The 19371-nt window shown below is 41.3% G+C and overlaps 1 protein-coding gene across 4 annotated transcripts in view; it reads left to right on the forward strand.

Annotated features, from left to right (window-relative positions):
• OBSL1 (obscurin like cytoskeletal adaptor 1) overlaps nt 1-19371 on the forward strand; it is a 246191-nt gene that overhangs the window by 158570 nt on the left and 68250 nt on the right. For all 4 annotated transcript variants that reach the window (XM_063933802.1, XM_063933805.1, XM_063933804.1 and 1 more), the window contains one exon: nt 5217-5486. In XM_063933802.1, the coding sequence (XP_063789872.1) occupies nt 5217-5486 (270 nt within the window). The remainder of the gene's footprint in view (nt 1-5216; nt 5487-19371) is intronic.

Genomic DNA, 19371 nt, shown 5'->3' on the forward strand with positions numbered 1-19371 from the left:
CCAAGGAGGGCCTGGTATCCAGATCTTCAGGAGTTGCTCATAGAAGGTCCCTGGCCTCTTCCTCTTCGAGAGGTCCTGTTACAACAGGGGCCGTGCATGTATCAAGACTTACCGCGGCTGCGTTTGATGGCATAGCGGTTGAACGCCAAATCCTAGCCCGGAAGGGTATTCCCTGTGAAGTCATTCCCACACTTCTTCAGGCTAGAACGGAAGTAACGGCAAAGCATTACCACCGTATTTGGAGAAAATATGTGTCTTGTTGTGAATCCAAGAAAGCTCCTACGGATGATTTTCCGCTGGGGCGGTTGCTCCATATTTTGCAAGCAAGTGTGGATGCAGGCCTAAAGTTAGGCTCCATTAAAGTACAAATTTCGTTCTTATCAATTTTCTTTCAGAAGGAATTGACCTCCCTTTCAGAAATACAGACCTTCTTGAAAGGCGTGGTGCACATCCAACCTCCCTTTGTGCCCCCTGTGGCTCCATGGGATCTTAATGTGGTGTTGCAGTTCCTGCAATCTCATTGGTTTGAACCTTTACGTAAGGTTGCATTAAAAATTCTTACTTGGAAAGTAGTCATGTTGTTGGCCTTAGCATCCGCAAGGCGGGTATCTGAATTGGCGGCTTTGTCTCACAAAAGCCCCTATTTAATCTTCCATGCTGATAGAGCGGAGTTGAGAACTCATCAGAAACTTCTGCCAAAAGTGGTTTCACGTAAACCAGCCTATTGTGGTGCCAGTGACTAATGACACCTTGGCGGAATCGAAGTCTCTCGATGTGGTCAGAGCTTTAAAAAGCTATGTCACCAGAACGGCTGATATTAGGAAAACAGAGGCTCTGTTTGTCCTATGGGTTCCCAACAAGATTGGGGCTACTGCTTCCAAGCAGACTATTGCGCACTGGATCTGTACTACGATTCAGCAGGCTCATTCTACGGCAGGATTTCCGTTACCGAAATCGGTGAAGGCCCATTCTACCAGAAAGTTGGGCTCATCCTGGGCGGCTGGCCGAGGGGTCTCGGCATTACAGCTTGGCCGAGCTACTACTTGGCCGGGATCAAACACCTTTACGAAGTTTTACAAGTTTGATACCCTGAGGAGGACCTCTTGTTTAGTCATTCGGTGCTGCAGAGTCGTCCGCACTCTCCCGCCCGTTCTAAAGCTTTGGTATAAACCCCATGGTTCTTGAAGCATCCCCAGCATCCTCTAGGACGTATGAGAAAATAGGATTTTAATACCTACCGATAAATCCTTTTCTCTTAGTCCGTAGAGGATGCTGGGCGCCCGTCCCAGTGCGTACTGTATATGCAGTTATTGGGTATGTTTACACACATGGTGTGTTGTGTTTAAGTCAGCCTGTTGCTGATGATGTTCATGCCATGGCATGCGTTATGCTGTTATTGGTTGTGTTTACACACACAGGTTGTGTTACGCTTTATGTCAGCGTATTGCTGCATATTCTTCATGCCGTCGGCTGGTGTTCTATTGAATGCCACATTCTGCGACATACTGAGGTGTGAGCTGGTAAGATGCTCACCGTGGTTTAACAATAAATTCTTTCCTCGAAATGTCCGTCTCCCTGGGCACAGTTACTTAAACTGGAGTCTGGAGGAGGGGCATAGAGGGAGGAGCCAGTTCACACCCAATCAAAGTCTTAAAGTGTGCCTATGTCTCCTGTGGATCCCGTCTATACCCCCCATGGTTCTTGAAGCATCCCCAGCATCCTCTACGGACTAAGAGAAAAGGATTTACCGGTAGGTATTAAAATCCTATTATTACCTACCCATGGACTTGTCTTTTTATTCTACAGTCTAAGACAGTGACTACCAAATAGTAAACAAGACTACTCTGTATCTCAGTCAATAGGTTACTACAAGGGAAACCAGATGAAGAGGATGCAGCAGTGGTGCAAGTGGGCGGGTACGGGTGGGTACGGCGTACCCGTAAGAATTTAGCCGTGGGTACGCCGTACCCACACCGACGGGCCGCCGCTCCTCGCACCGCCGCTGATGTGAGGGAAGGAGAGCGCAGCCTGTGCCTCTCCTTCCCCTCAGTCTCCAGCGGGTGTCATAGTTTAATTCAGCGCCGATCCGTGAGCCAATCAGAGCTCGCGGTGCGAGCTCTGATTGGCTCACGGATCGGCGCTGAATTAAACTGTGAGACACCCGCCGGAGACTGAGCGGAAGGAGAGGCACAGGCTGCGCTCTCCTTCCCTCACACAGGACGGCAGCGGCCAGCGGCAGCGGTGAGCAGGGAAGGGGGGGGGGGGGGGGCATGTTATACCTGGCACTGGGGGATATCTGGCACTGGGGGGGCATTTCTATCTGGCACTGGGGGGGGCATGTTATACCTGGCACTGGGGGATATCTGGCACTGGGGGGGCATTTCTATCTGGCACTGGGGGATATCTGGCACTGGGGGGGGCACTTCTATCTGGCACTGGGGGATATCTGGCACTGGGGGGCATTTCTATCTGGCACGGGGGGATATCTGGCACTGGGGGGGCATATATACCTGGCACTGGGGGATATCTGGCACTGGGGGGGCATGTATACCTGGTACTGGGGGATATCTGGCACTGGGGGCATATCTGGCACTGTAGGGGCATTTCTGTATCTGGCACGGGGGGCAATGTATATCTGACACAGTGGGAGCATTTGTGTATCTGGCACTGTGGGGCAATGTGTATCTGGCACTGTGGGGCAATGTATATCTGGCACTGTGGGGCAACGTGTATCTGACACTGCGAGGCAATGTATATCTGGCACTCTGGGGGCATTTCTGTATCTGGCACTGTGGGGCAATGTGTATCTGGCACTGTTAGTCAATGTGTATCTGGCACTGTGGGGCAATGTATATCTGGCACTGTGGGGCAACGTGTATCTGGCACTATTGGGGTCATACGTGTATCTGCCCCTCCCCCATATGTGTATCACGCCCCCATTTTCATTGGCCACGCCCCATGTGGCATTTGGCCACACCCATTTTTTTGTGCGCGCCTTCGGCGCGCGCACACGGTACCCGTAAGACATTTTTCCTACTTGCACCACTGGGATGCATACAGTATATCACAGCCTTACTTTCAATGGGCTCGATTCAATTCGATGACAGTTAAATAGCATAGCTCTCGGTGCTATTCAATACAGCGCCATGTGACACCCAACGTCAGGATTTCTTTTCGCACCTCCAGAGGGATTCGAGCAGACATCCAACAAAAGTGATGGCGCGATGCTGATTTCTGCCCTTAGCGCAGCGGAAACAGCGTCGCGCTGGGCACTTAAGTCAGAGAATGCCCGTTCTCCTGACAAAACACCCTGTTTATCTCGGGAGAATGGGCATTCTCCGACTTGCCACTGCGCTGTATTGAATAGCGTCAGGAGCTAATTCCCGGCACTATTCAACTGTCATCGAATTGAATCGAGTCCAGTTATTCTATGTGACTGTAACCCAGCCCCCATGAATGGTAAGTCACTTCCAATAATAGTAAATGGAGTCACTATATTAGCAAATGTACTACTTGTTAAAAAGACCTGCTAACTTCCATAGTAACAGGTGTGTAACTATTTACCAATCATCCGTGTAGGCAATATGCAAAGTTTGGCTAAATAATAGCAGCAGCCAATAAGACTGCAATGTTAAATTACCTATACGTTTGTTTGTCTAAACCAGGCATGTCCAAACTTCGGCCCTCCAGCTGTTGAGAAACTACACATCCCAGCATGCCCTGACACAGCTTTAGCATTCTCTGACAGCAAAACTGTGTCAGGGAATGCTGGGATATGTAGTTTCACAACAGCTGGAGGGCCGCAGTTTGGACATGCCTGGTCTAAACAAAGGTTGTTCCATATTAGTCTGAGTGGAGGAACCCCGGCTATAAATCTGTATATAATCTAATGTTGTGTAGGCTCAGTTTTCTTTTCTATTCTTTATACATCCATTTCAGAGAAATACATAGAATCTTTTCACCCCCTGCCTCTCCTGGGAGCCACAATGTATATGTCATGGCAGCTGCAGCATTTACAGCACAGGAGGCCTCTCTCTGTCCTATCCGATTCAGTAGAGCAGAATAGGAATCTCTGTTCAGCTCTATTCGCTGTGGACCGGTTGGATTATGCATTAGGAGATTTAATGTATGCTCATCAGTAGCTACACTTTAAATATTTGAGGACTGGAGAAATTAAACCACCCACAGTCCTCTGCTTTCTACAATACCCATATTCCCTCAGGATAAAAACCTCTGGTCGGCACACTGTGATGCAACTTGTCCTAAACGCTCTACTCACCATAAACTGAAAACATTCCAGTGCTAAGCACAAATTCTACGGATGATTTTATTGCCACAATTTCAAATCGCATAACTCAGATTTCGACTTTAATTTCCAATAATTACAAGTAAAATTGTATAATATAGATAGGAATATTTAAAAATAGTTAAAGAAACTACTGATCATTGAAAGAATGGTACATTCTAAAAGTAAAACAAATTTTATTTACTCGTTTTCTTCTGCTGTTGCCGCCCTGAGATGTAAATCAGATGAATACCATTGGGATTCTCCTTAACCTACTTTGTACCTCTTTCCACTAGGATTTCAGCTGTTATCTTAAATTGCTGATCCCCCAAACGAGTGTTTGTGTCATTGACCAGGTGGATTGTATCAATGATCAGGAAGAATGACAAAAAATTCTGTAATGTGGATCACGTGCTTGGCTGGGGGCCACTGACACCAACTCTCATTTCAGAAAGACAACAATCACCTAAGGTGATTCTGGAGCTCCCAGTGGGGAAAGTCAACTCCCCAAGCCAGCTTATGGGAGCCAGGGCAGACATTACAAATGTTAGGCCTAAATGCCAAAAGCAGGCATGACCACAGTTTGTTGGCACTTTTGGGGCACCATTCACAGTTGTTGTTATACCGGCACCCCTAATGGGGGCATGGCCACCTCACCATGCTGGGGGTGTGGCTATATTTCTTTGGCAGGCATAGTCCTGGTAGTTTATACCCACCTACCCCTTTCTCTGTGCCCTTTTGTGGACACTAATTAGGACAAATGTGGGAATTGCTTCACTATTGAAGAACATGCTCAAAAGACTTGCTGTGCAGTAATGTAATAAATATGTGTCATAAAGCCCATGATGTCTATTTATTATAATAATATAGACAAAACTGCGTTCAACACAATTGTTCATATATCCTTTCCTTTTCTATGTACCCTGCGCAGAACCTCCTGCTAAGATCATGAATTGCTCTCCATCTGCGCTACATGTGACTGAGGGTGACCCCTTGTCTATAGAGTGCAAGCTCTCCCGTGTGCCAGATGTTATTCACTGGCTAAAGGATGGAAGTGAAGTGACACCGGATGGAAATCTGATCGTGGACAATGAGGGAGAAAAGTACACGCTGAGCTTGCTATGCGCACAGCCAGAGAATGCTGGACTCTATGAGTGTAATGTTGGAACGGACTCCCGGACTTTCCAAGTCCAAGTGGATGGTGAGTAGCAGCAATTAAAGCCTTGCAATGAGATGTCCACAGTATTCCTATAGTATACCCACTCACACATTAAAAGCCATGCATTGTCCCTTAGCTTTTGAAAGTTTTGCAAAAGTCTGTGGAAAAAAGATTTACTGCCCCAGCCCCTTACGGGAGAATTATAGCCATTGGCAAGGCTACTCCAGTCTTCAGATCTACTGGCTTTTATCTCACTATTAATTTATGAACTACTCTTCCAGCTTCCCACTGCTATATGTGCCTGGCCATTCAAACTCCATTAAACTTCCATTTTTCATCCCTATGCTGAATGAGGAAAGACTAACGTAGACTGTAACAGTAAAGATAGAATCCCCATAACTATGCAATGGATGCAATGCAAATGGATGACATACGGACTCCAGATAATAATATGAGAACCAATAGGGAGCAAATATGCTATCAGTTAAAAATAGTTTCAGTTTTTGTTTTGTCAGTAAAAAAACAAAAAACATAGTCATTAGTAAAGTAATTAAGTAAAACAAATCTGACAATGGTCCAGCATTGGAAACATGCTCCACACTAGCGGTTCACATCTCTTTGTGCTTTTCGCTTGTATTCCCCATTTTCCAACTTTTAATCTCCTATGTCCAAAAGCCTGAACAGAAGTAAATGTTTTGTTCTTTCTCTTATTGATCTTTTATATCTTTCATATTTACAATAATGCTTGATTAATGTCAGCATTAGTTAGTGATAAACTCCCTATAGAACAGCGGACACAAGTCTGTTACCCAAACATAAACATATGAGTTAGTAAATCCAAATAGAGGGCCTTATTCAGATTTGTTAGCCAATCAGAAAAGCACACTAATGGGCAAAACCATGTTGCATGGCAGGTAGGGCAGATGTAACATGTGCAGAGAGATTACATTTGGGTGGGGTGTGTTCAAACTGAAGTCTAAATTGCCGTGTAAAAATAAGGCAGACAGAATTTACCCTGCACAGAAACAATATAACCCACCCAAATCTAAATCTCTCTGCACACGTTACATCTGCCCCACCTGCAATGCAGCATGGATTTGCCCATTAGTGTGCTTTTTTTGGTTTGCTACCAACCCTGAATTATCCCCAGAAAGTACAATTTTCCTTTATCAAAACCATGTTGTGCTGCAGAGTAACTTAATATTGCGGACCGATTTTAGTTAGAAGGGAGGGCACGTCTGAGTCCCAGTGTTAAATTAATCTGTTTGTGTGCTAAATGGAAAAGCAGCCGGTATTTTCCCTGCATGCAAAAAAAATATTGCATTCGCACCCGCTGTATCACAGCATGGTTTGTCCAGGTGTAAATTTGCTCCTAACTCTAAATTAGATCCTTAATATTGAAGAAGGGTGAACCATTAATCCACTGAAAAGTATACAGGATGGACCATTGGCCAATCTAACCAAAATTTTGTCTGCACTATGAGGATTCTTTACGAACAAGAAAAAGTACAGCCATTTGAATGTGGTTATCTTCTCTTGTGATGTCATGCCCTATATTGTGCCCAGGTCTACAGTTAAACAAATGGATGAACACAGTATTCACTGAGCAGATGGGAGCATATCATGCTGGATGTGAGCTAGTTATAAGTAAGGCACCAGATGGGACACACAAAAGGCACATCATCCTGATGTCTCCTTTTATGATTTGTTTAAATGGGCCACCAATGATCTCTACTTTTGCCACTCTGCTCTATGGGGTGTATACCAGTATCCACATGGACACAACATGGGAATATTTAAAATAATATATATATATATATATATATATATATATATTTCACTAAGGGCAAATAAACTGCAGTGCAGAAAAACTGTTATACACATACTTTTTTTTTGTAAATTATTATTATCTATATTTATTGTTATCAAACTCAGATATCGGTTCCATTGACTTTGATATTTCGCCCAGTCAGTGTCTGCTATAGACTAAGCAATAGAAAATAATCCCTTTCTTGGCGCTGCACAGAAAGAGCTGCAAATGAAAAGTACTAAATAGACCACCAATCTATCACAACTTGCAAGAAAGAAAAGGTACTCTCACTTTTGCGCTCAATGTCCCAGAAGTCCAAGTTTGTCCCAGTGGACAGATGTCATCCAATCAATATGAAAAATAAAAATAGAAATACAACATAGTGTAATCCTGCAACGAAGATGGATCTTTCACCGCTGTGTAACACGTAGGATGAAGGTGTTGGTATAGTCCCAGATAGGAAGTTCATACATCCACCTCTTTTTCAAAGGCACCACGTGTGGTATACAGGAATTAAGGTGATGAACTCTTACATGTATGCTTACTTCTATAGGCGTGTTGAAGGCACATAAAGGTTTCTTTAGTGATCTTCAAGACTCTCCTCACACAAACGGATGAACCCCGTTATTTCTCGTACCAAATCAAAAGCCAGAGATCTAATCCAATTAGGAAAAAAACACTCCTTTTAATATCAGAGTAGAATAAAAGTGGGAAGCAAAACAGTCATACCATATGGGGAAAAGGCAAGTTGGTATTCAGTTAACAGCAAAGGATCCGGATATCAATTACTGATATATCCCCACTATGGATGGGCTGATCTGCGACCCACCAAATACACCGTGTTGACGCGTTTCGACGCTATGCAGCGTCTTTTTCAAGATTCACAGTGTAACACACTATAAACATAAATACAATCTATAATTAAAAATTGTAATATAACAATATTTCAAAATTTATAATATTTCAGAATTTATAGGGCCACTTAAAAGCACTATAATCATAATGGAGATTCAAAGTATTCTTCTCCATTATAATCCTAACTGACAAGAGAAAATGCACCTTCACTCAGGAAGGTTTCACCTTCAGTCAAAAAGGTTACATACCCCTGGAGCGCAGCTTGTCCTATCTGATCTCCTCCAAAACAAACATGCCCCAGAGCTAAGCATTCAAATAGGCACAAGCCTGATTGGCCTATATGTAAGTCAATCATTCCGTTTTCCATCCTAATTGGTGGATTAAATTCACACCAATCAGGCTTGTGCCTATTTGAATGCTTAGCTCTGGGGCATGTTTGTTTTGGAGGAGATCAGACAGGACACGCTGCGCTCCAGGGGTATGTAACCTTTTTGACTGAAGGTGAAACCTTTATTGCTTTATGGAATCATATTTATGAATATTAATATTTAATATAACATATATGGTTATTAATATATGGATATATTTAAATTAATATGCGTTATCATATATCTGCAAATATATTATGTCAGGCTTACAAATTAATTGGCTGATAAATATATGCAGTCCTTATATATATATATAACTTATGAAATTATGAAGTTAAGATTCCTTAAAGAGAGTTCAAGCTTGAATATTACCGCTCTTTTTATATGATTCTTTATTTACAGGCAGATCAAATCGTACAGAATAAGATATACACAGTAGTGATATATATACTAATTATAATTATATTAAGCTATGCTATGTTTCCTTCGTTACATAACATAAAACAACATGACATAAGTTTCACAAACAGTTTCAATTACTATCATATTTATACTTGCAAGTTAAAGATTGCCATCCCAAGAATCATTCCTTCTGCATGTTCTCCATGACTTCTCCTCCTGACTGACTTCCTTCCTTCTCCTTCTTCTTCTCCCTCTCCCTCTTCCTTCTAACTCCTAACTACAAGTCTGGTCCTTTTATCTCATATTTTACCAATTCAAACTATCATATTCTCATAGTTTCCAATGGAATAGGTAATTATAGGTTTGTCAGATTCCAAGGTGTAATAAAACAAACATTGAACTGGGCTGTCGTGTCCTGTTCACGGAGGCATGGTGTCATAAAAGTGTGGTGTCCACACTGCCTTAAGCAAGTATAGTATTGTAAAATCTGGAATGTCTTTTCATCCAAAGTTCTGTTGTATTGACAAGTTTTCCTGGGGTCGGTTACACAATGTTTTATCAATGGATGTGATCTCTTTTCATAGTAGTTAATTTATGCTCCCTAGCTTTTAACCTTCACTGGACAATAGACAAACCAGTAGATTCTGATCTACTGTAAGCACACCTGTGAATTCCAATGACCAACAGAGCTCTGTCACATACCTATTATCATTTATGGCCTAATACCTTTTCTCTACAATGACTCTTGATCTTACTGTAACCTCTCTGGCCTTATTTATGACTAGAGCAGAATAAACCTGTTCCCTACACTATTTTTTACCATCTTGCAGTAAAACACAAATATACAGTATATCTATATAAACACATACACAAACCTAATTTCTTAAATCAGCTAAACATTACCTCATACATTCAAACTTATTTCATATCTATTCCTTACTATATATATCCAGTATACTGTCCATTATGGTAACATCGCCTATTTATAATGAATTATATTTTGATTCAGACAACATCTTATGGCCTAATATTATACTAAGTGCGGACAATTACCTATAAGGCAACAGTCGCCCCCTTGTGGCCATGAGAAATTATTTTGATTGGCCACACATTAAACTAGCGTAGTTGCTTCCAAATACATTTCAAAATATTCTTCAAAACATAACTTTTGTTGTAACCATAATATATACCATAAGTGTAATAATAATAACCATTATGATTTTTAAAAATCTCTAAAAATTCTTAGCTTACCTAACCTTATTCTACTTTTTAACTAAAGCAGACCAAGACTGAGGTTTTTATTCAGTATTCATGAGGAAAACTAATTTCTACAGACATTTGGAATACCATAGCCCAATTGTAGACCTTTTTTCTGTATCTGGATCAGTACATTTGGACATTTTTGCTGTTCTTGGCTGTAGCAATTTACTGGGATAAGACTGTCATCTGCGTGGTTTGCTTGCAATTGGAGACGCCTTGCGTCTGCATTATGGAGGCAGTTGAAGTAGAATTCTTCATAGCAGCTGCTCCTTTGCTTGCCATTTCGCTGTTTGACGCAGAGGGCTGTGTATTTTGCGTACTATGATCTTGAGTTTGCAACTCAGTACTTGTGATGACCCTCGGTAATGGTCTTTATACAGTATTTAGCAGTTCTGTTTCCTTTGCGTTTATCCAATACCGCAGTTGTGACCAGTGTCCATATTGCTTTGCACAAAACAGGTTGTGATTTTGAATAGAACAGTCATATATGAACCAGTCTTTCTTTCTTTCTTTGCTTGTTAATAGTAGGTCTTAATTGTCTTCGGGCAATAGTACCACAAATGGCTGTGAGTAGTACACCTACTCTGTTCTGTATTTCCTCACTGAATAAATTACCATGCAGTCTTAAGTCTCCTTATTCTACCTTGAACCTATTTATACATCTCAATCTTAAATAAACTTATACCAGTTTAACCCATATAAAGGCGTTTTCTATCCTACCTATATTTTGACTAATAATTATTTAAAATGCTTTTGATGTGTATATAGTAACATCCTATCAATACAATAAATGAATATAATTTTGCTTCAAACAGATATTAAATATCATTTAGGAATGGCTTTAAATATATCTAATTCCATCCAATATTATTTTATATGCAGCCATGTGCATATACAGTTGACCCTGTTACGCTACAAATAATTCCCTTTGACTTGTTACAGTCTTTATTAAGAGAATTATTCATCCCACTTAATAATCTTGTCCCAATTTGTTATAACGCGGTATACCATCCTGTATTAGATATTTAATTACTTTTGAAGCTTTTACGAAGGAAGCATAGGTAGTATCTACTGTGTAATATATAAAAAAAACATAAAATATTTACAAGGTATATAATACAATGATATAAAATATATATCAGACAAATGTTTACATATATGTGATTAAGGTATATGAAGGGATGAGACAGTTCTGTATAATCACAGTGATGAGATGTGCTGTACACTGTTTTGGGAGTGTACATGTAGTTTGAAAGACAAGTAATGATTACTTGTGATGAAAAGGTTAATGAAAACATTCCCCTTTCTTGTGAAACTGGAAAACTCCTTGAGGATTTGTCCATCTATCAGTCTTTAGGGATGCTATGTAGATTTTGCTGGATAGCAGCGATGAAAGGGTTAATGAAGACCTTTTTCCTTGTAAATTGGAGTCTTTTTGGAGTCTTGCACCATTCTGTATACAGGTTGCCAGGATTACTATGAATCAAACAAAAATACATACAATGAATATCACAGATATTTATACAGTGATTTAACATAGCTTGCTATGCATTCTGTCCTATCTGCTGCATGTTATCAGGTACAGAATTTACAAATGTGTCTTTAAAGATTGAAGAACAAACAAACAATTGTTTCTGGCCTGTGCCAATCTTTCCTGTCACATTGTGTGTCAATGACAGCACAATTGTCGCTGCAGATATGATGCTGGTTTAATTTGGAAACTGTGGCTGTTTGAACATCAAAGCAAACAATGGCTACATTGGATCTAACAAGTAAAGGAATGATACTACCGTATTCACTTGTGACCATACTCCCTTGTGATGCAGCCTGGTCCCAGACTGTCTCCAACCATAGCGTTTGCTGCTTGGCATGGCTTCTTGGTCTTGAAGCATCTTGTATTTCCTGAAAAATATTCTTGTGGGGAGAGAAACTTGTTAGACTTTGCCAAATATGTATTGCAGGTCCCAGGTCTTTCTGTCTTTCCACACCTGTAATAAAATGGTTATGGCACCAGGGCATAAAAACACTTTCATCCTGGTGATCCTTTTTGTCATTGTTAATTGGTGTGTGGTTTGCAGAATGACACTCTGCATGTGGTCTCTCTGAGAGCATGCAAACATTTGCACCATCACTAGATTTCTCTGAGTGTTGTGTGGGGGTTACAAAAGTTTGGGAACTTTGTTTGTAAACATGCATTCCTGAATTAATTTCATGGATTTTCCCTTTAAACATGTTTCCAGGTGAATACATTTCCAGGTTTGCAACTCTGGTTGCCATGGGAGTTTTCACCATGGGGAACTTCTTCACCCCTGTGTGCACTGTACTGCAGCTATCAGTGTTTAAATCTGCTGACAATTCACCTTTGCCTAAGGGCATAACAAATTCTTCATTTACATTGGGAACTCTGAGAGTGTATTCAGCAGAATACTCATAATCTGAGTTACAATGATCTTCCCCCTTACTAGAAACAGTATAGGGGACATCTCCTATTGCTGCTACCTCCTTTACATTAATGTGCTGTCTGATGATAGACACATCCGGCACATTGCTACTTTCTTCATTTACCAAAGAGGCTGTTCTGCTGGTGGTCTGTGTGACCATAGCAGACTCTGTGTGCTGCACATGGACAATGCTGTCCTGAGTCTCACCTACATCTACAATATTCTCCCTTGTACTTTCTTTTATCTCCTCCTGAGAGGTCATGACAGTTTGCTTACAATCTGCCAGGCTTTTTGCTTCTGCCCCAAACTTTTTCTGTTTATTTTTCTGTTTAAGGGACTTAAATAATGAATGCATTTTTGCATTAATGGTCAGGCACGCCTTACGAAGACGTGAACCTGATCCTTCTTTACATTTCTGTTTGGCTTCTAAAGCCGCAGTTCTGCGCATTTTTCCTAATGCTGCTGCAACTTTTTGCATATTTAACATTACAATGCTAAATTTATATATTCTTTGTTTTTAGTACTGAAGGTATCCTCTCCTTAAGATTGACCGGTGTCTTAAGGTTAAACTCTAATACCTGGTACATTTATACATTTATTTGGAAATACTAATTTCCACTGTGCACATTTTCTATTCTAGGCCTTTAAATTCTTTATTCTCATTTGTAACCTATTCCACTGTGATCTTGTACTTTGCCAGCAGGCTTATAGCCATTGGTGCTGCTTCCTAATAGATATTATGTTAGTTAAAATAACGTATATTGCACTAACACATTTATCCTAGGTTATACAGAATACAAAATTGACATTACACAATGGTAATAAATTTTCATAGATACATCCCCACCGTGATTCTGCAGATTTGGTAGCCAGCTTATAGCATTTGCTACTCCTCATAAATATTATAAATCAGATAATCAGATTCAGTAATAACAAGTCCAATTCGTGGTCGCCAATATTGCTTTATGGAATCATATTTATGAATATTAATATTTAATATAACATATATGGTTATTAATATATGGATATATTTAAATTAATATGCGTTATCATATATATCTGCAAATATATTATGTCAGGCTTACAAATTAATTGGCTGATAAATATATGCAGTCCTTATATATATATAACTTATGAAATTATGAAGTTAAGATTCCTTAAAGAGAGTTCAAGCTTGAATATTACCGCTCTTTTTATATGATTCTTTATTTACAGGCAGATCAAATCGTACAGAATAAGATATACACAGTAGTGATATATATACTAATTATAATTATATTAAGCTATGCTATGTTTCCTTCGTTACATAACATAAAACAACATGACATAAGTTTCACAAACAGTTTCAATTACTATCATATTTATACTTGCAAGTTAAAGATTGCCATCCCAAGAATCATTCCTTCTGCATGTTCTCCATGACTTCTCCTCCTGACTGACTTCCTTCCTTCTCCTTCTTCTTCTCCCTCTCCCTCTTCCTTCTAACTCCTAACTACAAGTCTGGTCCTTTTATCTCATATTTTACCAATTCAAACTATCATATTCTCATAGTTTCCAATGGAATAGGTAATTATAGGTTTGTCAGATTCCAAGGTGTAATAAAACAAACATTGAACTGGGCTGTCGTGTCCTGTTCACGGAGGCATGGTGTCATAAAAGTGTGGTGTCCACACTGCCTTAAGCAAGTATAGTATTGTAAAATCTGGAATGTCTTTTCATCCAAAGTTCTGTTGTATTGACAAGTTTTCCTGGGGTCGGTTACACAATGTTTTATCAATGGATGTGATCTCTTTTCATAGTAGTTAATTTATGCTCCCTAGCTTTTAACCTTCACTGGACAATAGACAAACCAGTAGATTCTGATCTACTGTAAGCACACCTGTGAATTCCAATGACCAACAGAGCTCTGTCACATACCTATTATCATTTATGGCCTAATACCTTTTCTCTACAATGACTCTTGATCTTACTGTAACCTCTCTGGCCTTATTTATGACTAGAGCAGAATAAACCTGTTCCCTACACTATTTTTTACCATCTTGCAGTAAAACACAAATATACAGTATATCTATATAAACACATACACAAACCTAATTTCTTAAATCAGCTAAACATTACCTCATACATTCAAACTTATTTCATATCTATTCCTTACTATATATATCCAGTATACTGTCCATTATGGTAACATCGCCTATTTATAATGAATTATATTTTGATTCAGACAACATCTTATGGCCTAATATTATACTAAGTGCGGACAATTACCTATAAGGCAACACCTTCCTGAGTGAAGGTGCATTTTCTCTTGTCAGGATTATAATGGAGAAGAATACTTTGAATCTCCATTATGATTATAGTGCTTTTAAGTGGCCCTATAAATTTTGAAATATTATAAATTTTGAAATATTGTTATATTACAATTTTTAATTATAGATTGTATTTATGTTTATAGTGTGTTACACTGTGAATCTTGAAAAAGACGCTGCATAGCGTCGAAACGCGTCGACACAGTGTATTTGGTGGGTCGCAGATCAGCCCATCCATAGTGGGGATATATCAGTAATTGATATCCGGATCCTTTGCTGTTAACTGAATACCAACTTGCCTTTTCCCCATATGGTATGACTGTTTTGCTTCCCACTTTTATTCTACTCTGATATTAAAAGGAGTGTTTTTTCCTAATTGGATTATATCTCTGGCTTTTGATTTGGTACGAGAAATAACGGGGTTCATCCGTTTGTGTGAGGAGAGTCTTGAAGATCACTAAAGAAACCTTTATGTGCCTTCAACACGCCTATAGAAGTAAGCATACATGTAAGAGTTCATCACCTTAATTCCTGTATACCACACGTGGTGCCTTTGAAAAAGAGGTGGATGTATGAACTTCCTATCTGGGACTATACCAACACCTTCATCCTACGTGTTACACAGCGGTGAAAGATCCATCTTCGTTGCAGGATTACACTATGTTGTATTTCTATTTTTATTTTTCATATTGATTGGATGACATCTGTCCACTGGGACAAACTTGGACTTCTGGGACATTGAGCGCAAAAATGAGAGTACCTTTTCTTTCTCTGCTATAGACTATTATCATTCATGTGCATCAGGCAATAGAGGTATTCTAACACCTGCATTTCTCTTCCTAAAACAAAATCCTTCTTGGTGCATGTAAAACACCCAGCTCCACACATTGCCCTCAGGTCCACCCAGCAGTGACCACCCTCATATATTGCCCACAAGGAGTTATGTAATAACACATCATTTTAAAAATGTATCAAAAAGTTCTGTGAATGTGTCTTTAGCTTTGTTGTGTTTTGATCTATTAATTACCTGGCTCTATCCTGATATAATGAATGCATGTACAAGGGCTGTGAGTCAGTGAGTGTACCATTTCATATGTTATCTCAATACTGTGGGTTTGTTTGGCTTGTTCTAGTCACTGGTCATAGATGAACTTCCACTGTTTAAACACTCACCCCTAAAAGGGAGCCATTAAGCAAATTGTAGGATCATTTATTTTTAGACACTGCCTTAAAGGGACAGTAACATCAAAATGTGTATGCTAAATATAGTTTTTTGTGGTGCCACTGTTTAAGCTACGAGAAAACATAGGGGTTGTGTATGCTACCTCGTTGCCTGCCTTCTGTAACATTTTCAGTCCTTTCTGGACCTGACTACACATCCAGTGATCCCATGCCCTGCTCCCAATGATGTCATTCATATTCCATGCCACTGGCCAGGCTCATGAATTGTTGCATTGTGAGAGGATTATTAATGGGGTGAACGGGACTACAGTTTCAGGCCTCTGCATAAAAATAGGCCCATGGTCATGACGGCATGAAATTGATCAGCCGCCCAGCTGGCTATACTGTCACCCATAAATATTGCATTCTAGTTCTATTTTCCTCACAAAATTATGAAATTATTCTTCTGTCCTTTATGAATTTAGGGAGACATTAGGACGGAGTGTAAGGGAAATACAGGCCCACATGACACTGGCCACACCCACATAGCACTGGTCACAGCTTCTTTGCTTCTAACAATAGGCACTTGATCTATTTCAGATCTGGGCCCTTGTGAGCCCTAATCCAGCCCAGAGATAATCCTACTGATACCCGTTACACACATTCAGCAAAAACCCAGGTTTTAGCCCGTGAACGTGCATCAACCCGGCTTTTTGCTATGTGTGAACAGAAATGACCGAGGTCGAAGTCCCAGGTCCACGAGCCTGCTCTCTACCAGGGTTTTTCATGGATATGATTTGGGTCTCCTGTAGTGTAAATGCATCCAACCTGGGGTTTTAGACCTGGGTTGTAAGAAAAGTTTTTCATTGGCTGTTACCCATCTGACAGGAGAAGCTGCAGACAAGCCACGGACCACCATACATGTAACATCACTGGGTCTTTGTTGGGTCCCAATGTAGTGGGTTAGTGTGGAAGTATGATATACTGTAAGTGCAGAGCTCTGCTGTATTCCTTAGTATTTTGCCACCTCATGCAGTGCACTGCAGCCTTCTCCATCTTCCCTCTCCAACCCACTGACAAGAGTGAAGAGCAGCAAAGAGCAGGACCTCCCCATGCAAGAACTGCCTCGCAGGCAGATCAGTCCCATAAACAGAAAGGGGTTAATTGCAGCCAGGAGGGCACACCCTCAACACATGCTTGGCTCATCTTGGGATCTCATCTGCTGCAGATTGTGAACAGAAGGGATCCCAAGTAATCCACAGAGAAGGTGGCCAGGGTAAAGGGGGGTACACAAGGGAGATTTCTCCGGGAGATGTGTGCTGAGCGATCTATCACAGACCACTCAGCACCATCTCTCCCCCCACTCAGCACAGCGTGATGTGTGCTGAGTGAGGGAGGGACCGTTCATTTCAACCAGCGGTGAAATGAGCGATCTCACCAGATTGGGCATGCATACATGCCCAATCTACAGCCGGTGATAGCGGCGCGTGAGGCCGTGCATCGCTGTTGCCGGCACCCCTACACATGGAGCGATGTGTTCTTAATTTTTAAGCAATCTAGTCAGATTGCTTAGAAATTAAGTGAACATCGCTCCGTGTATACCCCCCTTAAGGGATAACAGTATCGTCTAGATCACCTGTACCACCCCCGCAGATTACCCTAATGCCCTTCTTCCCCCACTGCAGTTGTCATCAGCCGAGACAAATATGTGCATTACGCAGCACTAGCATTACTGTGAGCCAAAACAAAGCATCCCCTTTAAATACACACCAAATTCCAGGGCAGACCCTTCTTCAGTGTGAATGCATCCAACCCAGAAATTACATGGATTTTTGGTGTATTGTGAATAGAGGTCTAAGACTGAGGGGTATATTTACTAACATTCGTAATTTCCGAAAATAGGTCAAAGTTCAATCACGAATGACATCGAGAGTGTAAAACTGCAACTTTTTGAATTTATTACGATGGATTTACTAAGCTGTCGTATTCGTGTTTTTCTTTTCTTCCGATGTCGATGTCATTCGTTTTTTTTTACCTAATTTTACGGCAGTGATTAGCAAAACACTGCCGTTTTTTTTTACAATCAATCTCGGCCGGATCTGTGTGATCCGTGCTGGGGTTCTTTTTATTTTTTATTTTTAATTAAACAATGTAAAATCCCCCAAAAAAATGCGTGGGGTCCCCCCTCCTAAGCATAACCAGCCTCGGGCTCTTTGAGCCGATCCTGGTTGCAGAAATATGGGAAAAAAAATGACAGGGGTTCCCCCATATTTAAGCAACCAGCATCGGGCTCTGCGCCTGGTCCTGGTCCCAAAAATACGGGGGACAAAAAGAGTAGGGGTCCCCCGTATTTTTAAAACCAGCACCGGGCTCCACTAGCTGGACGGATAATGCCACAGCCGGGGGTCACTTTTATATAGTGCCCTGCGGCCGTGGCATCAAAAATCCAACTAGTCACCCCTGGCCGGGGTACCCTGGGGGAGTGGGGACCCCTTCAATCAAGGGGTCCCCCCCCCCCAGCCACCCAAGGGCCAGGGGTGAAGCCCGAGGCTGTCCCCCCCCATCCAATGGGCTGCGGATGGGAGGGCTGATAGCCTTTGTTGTAAAATAAAAGATATTGTTTTTAGTAGCAGTACTACAAGTCCCAGCAAGCCTCCCCCGCATGCTGGTACTTGGAGAACCACAAGTACCAGCATGCGGCGGAAAAACGGGCCCGCTGGTACCTGTAGTACTACCACTAAAAAAATACCCAAAAAAACACAAGACACACACACCGTGAAAGTATAATTTTATTACATACATACACACATACATACATACTTACCTTATGTTCCCACGCAGGTCGGTCCTCTTCTCCAGTAGAATCCAAGGGGTACCTGTTGAATAAATTCTACTCACGAGATCCAGGGGTCCAGGCTCCTCGGCAAATCCAGGGATAATCCACGTACTTGAATAAAACAAAAAAACGGTTGCCCGACCACGAACTGAAAGGTGACCCATGTTTGCACATGGGTCACCTTCCCACGAATGCCAGAAACCCACTTTGCCTTCTGGCTAAGTGGGTTTCTTCAGCCAATCAGGGAGCGCCACGTTGTAGCACTCTCCTGATCAGCTGTGTGCTGCTGTCCTCACTGACAGGCAGCACGCGGCAGTGTTACAATGTAGCGCCTATGCGCTACATTGTAACCAATGATGGGAACTTTCTGCTCAGCGGTGACGTCACTTTAGGTCAACCGCAGGGCAGAAAGTTCCCATCATTGGTTACAATGTAGCGCATAGGCGCTACATTGTAACACTGCCGTGTGCCGCCTGTCAGTGAGG

This window comes from Pseudophryne corroboree, chromosome 7 (genome assembly GCF_028390025.1).
Source record: "Pseudophryne corroboree isolate aPseCor3 chromosome 7, aPseCor3.hap2, whole genome shotgun sequence".
NCBI classification, from domain to species: domain Eukaryota; kingdom Metazoa; phylum Chordata; class Amphibia; order Anura; family Myobatrachidae; genus Pseudophryne; species Pseudophryne corroboree.